This window comes from Anoplopoma fimbria, chromosome 19 (genome assembly GCF_027596085.1).
Source record: "Anoplopoma fimbria isolate UVic2021 breed Golden Eagle Sablefish chromosome 19, Afim_UVic_2022, whole genome shotgun sequence".
Taxonomy (NCBI): domain Eukaryota; kingdom Metazoa; phylum Chordata; class Actinopteri; order Perciformes; family Anoplopomatidae; genus Anoplopoma; species Anoplopoma fimbria.
The window spans coordinates 4,172,896-4,180,952 of NC_072467.1; the positions used below are offsets into that span (position 1 = coordinate 4,172,896).

The 8,057-nt window shown below is 45.4% G+C and overlaps 1 protein-coding gene across 1 annotated transcript; it reads right to left on the minus strand.

Moving 5' to 3' along the window:
* Positions 1–210: 210 nt before the first annotated feature.
* lrrc4.2 (leucine rich repeat containing 4.2) lies at positions 211–3,657 on the minus strand. Its single transcript, XM_054619782.1, has one exon. It carries the CDS (start codon positions 3,530–3,532, stop codon positions 1,535–1,537), a length of 1,998 nt encoding a protein of 665 aa, XP_054475757.1. The 5' UTR covers positions 3,533–3,657; the 3' UTR covers positions 211–1,534.
* Between the last annotated feature and the right edge of the window lie 4,400 nt (positions 3,658–8,057).

An 8,057-nucleotide genomic window follows, 5' to 3' on the forward strand; every position in this document is an offset into this window, starting at 1 on the left:
AAACTGTAGATCTGTGGGATACATGTATTTTTTCCCCTTCACAGTCACTGAGAAATCAATGTTAAGAACTAAGCTGAGGCATCAAAGACCAACAGCCTATCTGACCTGCATAGAGCCCCACTGTGGGGTATAATGCAGCATTGTACACCAGTTACTTAAAGACCCATTCATGCAGACACTAAGTAAATGCATAGGACCGTAAGATGGGGGTTCGGGGTAGGATACGATTTACAATACTGCCTCCAGCCTTTACGATTAAACAACTTACACACAAAGGGAAATATATTCAGAGAGAAGAAAAAACATCAGATGAAAGTGTTTCTGATTAGAGAAATACAAACCAAAGGTTTTTTTTATTTTTCATAGCCTCCTTTGTCTCTCCATAAAAATAGTGTTGCTAAACTGCTAACTGTTAAAGGAAATCAAAAGAAAGTCATGTTTCAATGTAGTCCATGGAAAAGCCCCAGTATCAGACATTCATTTGTTTTTACTTCAATCCTCTGTTTTCTTTCTCCAAAAGCAGAATGGTCAGCAAAGCCCTGTATCACTGCACCACATGTCCGTTCCTTTGAAAAAATTAGCATCGCAATGAGCCCTTGCAGAGACAAGTCAGGCAACTGCTGTAATGCATTATTAAATTAGCCCTAAACACTACACAAGCCATTAAGAAGCATGTCAAAACCTAACAGAAAAGAAATAACAGAAAATGCAACCAATAACAGAACAAAGTATTTGCAACAACTGTCATTTGTCTGCTATTTACCAGTCAAACCAGTGGGGAATCATGTGCACACTAAATAAACATGTTTAGATACGCTACAACTAAGAAGCACTGGCACTGTCAAATAAACGCAGCTTAGCTCCGGCGAACAGAGGGTTAAACCTTAGCTGCAGAAATTCACTGCAGTCCAAAAGCATTTGGCTGATAGCTACTGAACAGCACATTCTATCTGTGCCATTACGCTGCTATCCTTGGACAAATGTTTCTATCTATCTAGATTTTGCTTGTGTGTCTCTATGTCTGGAAATACCATTTTATTGCATATAATATTTGGCACAGTAAAAACTGGAGCTTACATTTGGGGCTGTATTTAGAAACTGGTGCCTGTATAAAGATGTTTTAACTGCATCATAAATATGGTCAAAAAACAAACTAAATGCCTCTTTTCCTACAGTAGACAGAACCACCTTCTATTATCAATCACAAAAGCAATTCGGTATACTTGTCTTTTTTTAAATAGAAGTCACCAGTTATTAGAAAATAGTTTCAACTTACTTTCTTTTCTGATATAATCTGCATGTCTCACCACTGCCTGACGGTAGTTTCATTTATATATATTTGTATTTTTTTTCATATTTATATACGTATGTATAGGCATGTACAAGAAACAAAAATCTGTCTCTGTTTTGCACTTCTGTACAAAAGAAAGTTACCGTTTTGTTCTTTGTGCATTCTATTGCATGGACTGGTGAGCAGAGAGGTGGGGAGGAGAGGTTTGGGCTGAGTCAGAGATAGATCCAGAGGGAGCAATGCTCAGATTTGGGTCTCTTGAACCTTCTCCTTGCCGTGAGTAGTCTTAATGACGTAGGGATCAGCAATGGTGCTGATGTGGCTGTGGTGCTGTCTGACTGAGCGATGAAGAGAGTTGTTCTGGGTCCAGTGGGCTCCATAGCCCCCTTGGCGGGATGAGGAGGTGGACACGTACCCAGGCTTAAAGGTGTTGCTGTTGTGTTCCACTAATGTAGGCAGTACCAACACTGTGTCACCAGAGCCACTAGATCCAGAGGTGGGTGGTGGAACGGGAGGAACTTCTTCCTCCAACTGTATGATTTCCATGGTCCTGACTGCTGCCACTGTGCTCCTCTGTTGATGCCGCTTACGCAATTTATAGAATGCTATCAACATGGCCGCTGCCAGCAAGGTAACAGCAACAAAACAGCCAATGATGATTTTTGTGGTTTTCATCACCTCATCCAGGCTGGCGGCTGGCGCACTAGGGATTCTGGCAGTTGGGATTGACACCTGCCTTGGAGTCTGAGTGTTTTGGAACAGCACAGTGGGTGTGGAGATGAAGACAGGCTGAAAGACAGAGGGCGAGGCAGGGATAGTAGGCTTGGGTTTAGGGGTCTCCTCCACTGTGGGCTCTAAAACTTCCACTGTCACAGTGGTAAAATAGGACAGATTAGACGTGTTGAGTTCAGCATTGCTGACGTTTAGGTAGGCCGATGCGTTGGAATTTCCCGCCATGTTGCTGACCATGCAGGTGTAGACTCCTGTGTCTGACGGGAGAACGTTGGAGAAGTTGAGTGTCCCGTCGTTAAGGACAGATATCCGTGGGTGAGCCGAGCCATGGCTCAATACAGTGCCATTGGGGAGAAGCCATCGGACTGAGCTCATCGCAGCTGTGCGACACTTTAGTTCTGCCACCCGCGCTGCAGAGATGTTCAGATCTCTAGGAGCATCAAGTATGAATGGTGCTGAACATTGAAAGGTGGTCTGATCAACTTCCACCAAGTATCGTCCCCTCATGTGGATTGGGGTGTGGCAGCGTCCGCAGCAGGTGGAATTTGTGGGAATGTATTCTCTGAGCCACCAGGAGAGCCACACTACATCACAGTCACATCGCCAAGGGTTGTGGTGCAGGTGTAGCTCCACCAGGTACTGAAGAGGGGTGAAGAGGTTATGGGGGAGGGATGACAGGTTATTATGGGCTAAATTCAGCTCCACCAAGGCTGTGATGTCATCGAATGCATTCCTCTCGATGGTAGTGATGGCAGAGTTCATAATCCACAGTTTACGTAGATTTTTAAGCCCACGAAAGGCCCCAGGCTTCAGTTCAGGGAAAACATTCTCTGATATTTCTAGCTCCTCCAGTCCCAACAGTGGTGAAAGATTAGGAAACTCCCTCAGGTTGCACATCCCCAAGTTGAGATACTTGAGGTTTTGAAGCCCCTCAAATGCCCCATCAGAAATGTACTCCAACTTCCTCAGTTCTCCCAAGTCCAGTCTCATGAGGGAGGGGACACGGTTGAAGGCATAAGAGGGGATGCTCTCAATGGGATTGTTTCTTAGCCACAACTCTCTCAACTTTGACAGGTACTCAAAAGCTCCACTGGGTATAACTGTCAGTCTGTTGTCAAACAGCTCCAGGGTATTGAGGCTGGTGAGGCCATTGAAGGCCCCCACCTCAATCTGCCTGATAGCATTTCTGCCCAACTGCAGTACCTCCAGGTGATGCAGGTGCCTGAAGGTATCTGCTTGTATCGTCTCTATGCTGTTTTCCATCAGGTTCAGGTACCTGGTATTGGCTGGGATGTTCGGGGGAACCCTAACCAGGCTTCGGCGGGTACACACTACCTTGCTGAGCTGGTTAGTGCAGGAGCACACACCTGGGCAGTTCTGTGGGTTAGCCGAGCCCAACGCAGGGCCTGTGGACTGGCACATACTGAGAGCAGGCACCATAAGGGAGAGCACGGCGAGCAGGGCTGCGTTCCAGGTAGGCTGCACACTAACCTGGCCCAGAGGACTCATGGTGTGGAGGGCTCATTATTCTGCATGGTGGGGGGAGACGGCACACACCAGAGGACAGACCACCCTAGCCTGGCTGGAGCAACTCAAGGCTCCCAAGTTCCATCGACAGTGCAGGGTGATGCTACATCAAAATTGGTGTGTGTGTGTGTGTTGAGAGAGAGAGAGGGGGGGGGGGAGACAGAGTGTGAGAGATTAATACAAGAGACGTAGCAGAGGAAAAGCAGTGCAGCAATGTATGAAAAAGATTGAACAGTATCAGTGACGTACCTCATTAGTTTGGAAGTGGTCCTTTTTGCCTCTTTCCAAATGTTAAAAGCAACAGTCATTCATCACGTTCATTTATAATTTCCTTCCATGGAAAGACATCACATGTTGTTTTCTTGTTTCCCCTCTCTGAAAAAATGAGGTGGCCCTCTATTAGCCAGGGGTACAAAATGGCTCCTGGTATTAAAGACTGAAAGCAGCATGAAAAGCACTCACAAGCAGAGGTAAGGCCATGAAGGCTTGGCGGGTGCGGGGATCCCTTCTGCCCCCTCTAACTGCCCCCTGCCAGGCTGCAGACTCCAACATGCAGCTCCACTCTGGATAAATCACAATGATCCATAACGCAGTGAAACACGACAGAGGAGGAGAAGAGAAGTGACCAAGTGAAATAAATAAAAATCCCCCAGTCCTGTTGGCTCCTGATACATGTGCTGGCTCGTCGGCTGGTCGCCTGTTTGGTGGAGACCTCCCTCACTGTGACTTTGCCAAGGGCTAGTCGGTCGCTGATTAGCCCCGTTGTGACAGAGACTGAGAGACAGAAAAAGGCTGAAGAACTCCCGGCACAGTCATCCCCCCTCTCCTCTCCTCCTCTGTGCTCCTTTTGCTTCCTCCCACCGTGGACTGGCCCTGGTCAGAGCAGCTGCAGGCTGCCGTGTGCACAGTTAGCAGTAATCCGTCTATTCCTCCTGGGGGGAGGGGGGTTGGGGGTGGTGGGAGAGATGGTGGCGCTGGGTGGGGGGTGGAGAAGGAGATGCGCTGCACTGTTGGAGCTTCGCAAAAGGCTGTCAGAAGAGAGAGAGAGAGACAGTGAGAGAGAGAGAGAGCACTCTTGTCCTCTTCTGCAATGAGAGAATAGAGAGAGCGATGACGCTGGGAGGATGTGTGTGAAAGTGGGCTCCGTGTCTGTATCCAAAAACAGAGAAAGGTATTGAGGATTGTTCCCTCCACAAGCTGTTTGTCCCCTGGTCGGTCTCCTGCAGTGCTCCTCAGCTTGCTCATTTGTTAGTTTTTTCTCCAGGGTTGAGGTAGTAAGTTGTGGCAGTTGGCCATGTGTGTGGCTGTCAGACTTGCGGCTGGCTGGTGGACTACTGCAGTAGCCAGAGTAAAACAGAGAGAGAGAGAGAGAGAGAGAGGGAAAGAGAGACAGAAAGAGCGAGATTGAGAGAAGAGAGAGAGAGAGAGAACCAGTGACAGATCAAGAGCAAGAGAAAGATTGAGTGTGCAAAAGGAAAGAGAGAGTGTGAGAGAGAGAGAGAGATAGATGAAGAGGAGGAGGCACGCGAGCGCTCAGGCAGCCCACCGTCACAGGAGCAGCAGGAGCAGCATTCTAATCCACATCTCCTCTTCTTGTTTATTCTCCAATCTCTCTCTTTTCTCTATTCCCCCCCTCGGTGTCGGTGTTGCAGGCAGCTAAGATGCTCGCTCTGCCCCCTCCCTTTGTCCTTCAGTGGGAACGTGAATGTACTGCTGACGCACTCCTCTCAGCTGCTCAGCCAGCCTCAGAGCAGTGCATTGGTTTGATGCAGTGTTCCTGTGTATTAACACATTCAACTTCCCCTCCTCCCGTATCCCTCCGTCTCCCTCCCCTCACTGTAACTATCTTCTCCTCTCTTACTCTGTCTCTCTCTCTCTCTTTCTGTCTAGTTTCTCACATGCTCCGTCTGTCACAGTCTTTCTTTACTCTCCCGCTCTTGATCACTTTACCTGTGCCGATCCTCCCCTCTGTGTTGCTTGCCTAACCTATTGCTAAAATGGAAAGCCTCCCACTCCAGTGTATCATACAGAGACAAGAGGTCAGACTTTCCAGAGTGGTTTTGTGATGCGTCTCTCTGTCTCGTGAGCGCAGCAGTGCGCCAGTTTTTTTTTCCAGTGGAGATGCAGCTTGCTGCTTATCCTCACCTCTTTGTAAGGCACATGTTTGGTGAGTGTTTCCCTCATGCATTATAACCATGAGTGACCAACAGACAGAATTGTTTGTTGTAACTAATGTTCTTATTGTATCAGTTGTTGGGGTTTTATTATGTGTGTATGTGAGTGTTTTGGTGGTGGTGGTGGGGGGGGATGTCTGTGACATCATAGAGGACTGAAATGCTGACTGTGCTTCTCTGTGTCTGCTGGGCAGTCTTCTCTTCAGGGAGGATAAAGATGAAAGAGCTTGCGCACAGAGAGACGAGAGAGAAAGACGGTGAGATAGAGGGAAAGAGACTTACCGAGAGAGTGGGGGAGAGAGATGGGGCCGGGTAGGAGGAGATATATCCACATCCTTGGTGAAATAGGGGGAAAGGAACCTATAGAAGGAAGAGAGGAATGAGATAAATAGGGACAGAGAAGGAGGATGAGGGAGACAGATGAGGAAACACGCTGCATAGTAGCCTCCTCAGTGAAATGGCTCAGAAAGGCAGAGAAAGAGAAGGTTGAGGAGTAGGAGTGAGGAGTAGGAGGAGTGTTGATAGTGTTGGATTAAGCATCATTTGAATGCAGGAGAAGCAGCCTCCCTCTCTGCCTTTGGTTAACGACCACATCCTCTCCCTCTTCTCCTCCCCCCTCCTCTCTCCAGCTACATATATATTTGCTATCAGGGTTGCGGTCTATTGAAAGAAAAAAAATAGCACACTGACAGTAATAAACGTGCCACTGTCAATTCCCATTTTAAATCCAATTCATGAAAAGAATAGTACATGACTGGAATTTTGCATTCCACTAAAGACGGTATTGAAAAATTCATGCTCCATGTCCACATTGGACCATAAAGAGGATGAAGTGAAACTGAAGCTAATTTAAATGGATGCAAGGTACAGTTTACAGAAGTAGCGCATAAGGACTAAAGCACTTAATGCCCTGTATGTGATCCCTTGTTTGTGTTAACATATATGAATATGAATAAAATATACTACTGAATAAATGATAATGCTCAGTATTATCTTCTGAATAACTCTAAATAAAGTAGTAAAGAATGTTTACATATCTCTTTGCATTTTACTTACAACAATCCTGCTGAATTCATGTCACCAGACAAACACTTGTTCGAAAACTAAAGTAACATGGACATAAAGTGCTTGGAAACCATACAGAAGAATATCAAAATGATTGTCTTTTGACCTTCAGCCTATAAAATTGATTGAGAGAATGGATTCCAGCCCTAATATGCTTTTTTATTGTATTGTTTGAAGTTTAGAGTAATGCATTGCAGCATGGCTTTGCAATAATGATGGTTATTTGAAATGTATTATTTTGTATTTTGCTATCAACCCAAAATAATGAGGAGTTACAGGGATGGACAGGACTGATGCCATCGTAAAAAAACACCATTTGGAATAAATAAAAACTACCTTTGCACTTAAGATAAATGTTGTGTAAGGGTTATGGGTTTAAATTAAGGAAGAATGCCGACTGACCTTCATTGCCCTTCAGTTTTTAAGAGAAATACCATTGTGTGAGCCACAAAGAGAATGACTGAAAATAAATATGTCATGGTTTCTTTGATGCATCAAAGAGTGACTTTAAGACAGAGAAACAACAGTTGAAAAACAAGGATGTGTGAAAAAATAAACTCGCCCAACACTCAGGTTTTGAGAGGTAACACACCAGGTAGACAAGAAAAACATCCCTATTTCAGCTCATGTACCTATTCTATTCCAATTAGATATGGTGCTTTAGAGTGAGGAGTGGAGGAGAGGAAGAAGGAATGAGAGGAAGAGCATGAGGGGGAGGGTGAAGGCGATATAACTATTAGTTAAGGTGGTGCAGGCAGGGTTGGTCAGATAATTGATGGCCATGGTTGTAGCTGCTGTGTTAATGCTATTACAGGGGCCATGAGCATGGAAAGGTCAGTTAGCACACTGAATATATGACGTTACCTCCCGCTGTCTTTATGGCTGTCTCTCTCTCTCTTCACCTCTCTTCATGCCTTTTTTTTTTCTCTGTCCCTTTTTTCTGTCTCATGGATCCATAGTAAAGAATATCAGCCAGAGCCTGTGTGTCCCAGTTCTCCTTTGAATGTGTGAGGGTGATGATTTATTGCCATGTGAAAATTAATATATAGTGTGTGGTAAATCATAAGGGGTTTTATGGAATTACTCCGTAGTATGATATAGCATCTTGTTTTACAGTGTGTCAATTCCACAACATAAATAAATCTTTAGAATATGTCTTCCTATGTCATATATAATGAGCTGGGTGGGTTATCTGTTTAGCTAATTTCTGCATATTTGTTTTTGTCACTGATCATGTAGTGTACCATAACACTTACTTCCACTTTCTT

What these genes read in the sequence shown, in the direction of transcription:
- lrrc4.2 (XM_054619782.1), bottom strand. Translation starts at nt 3,532, where the DNA reads ATGAGTCCTCTGGGCCAGGTTAGTGTGCAGCCTACCTGGAACGCAGCC.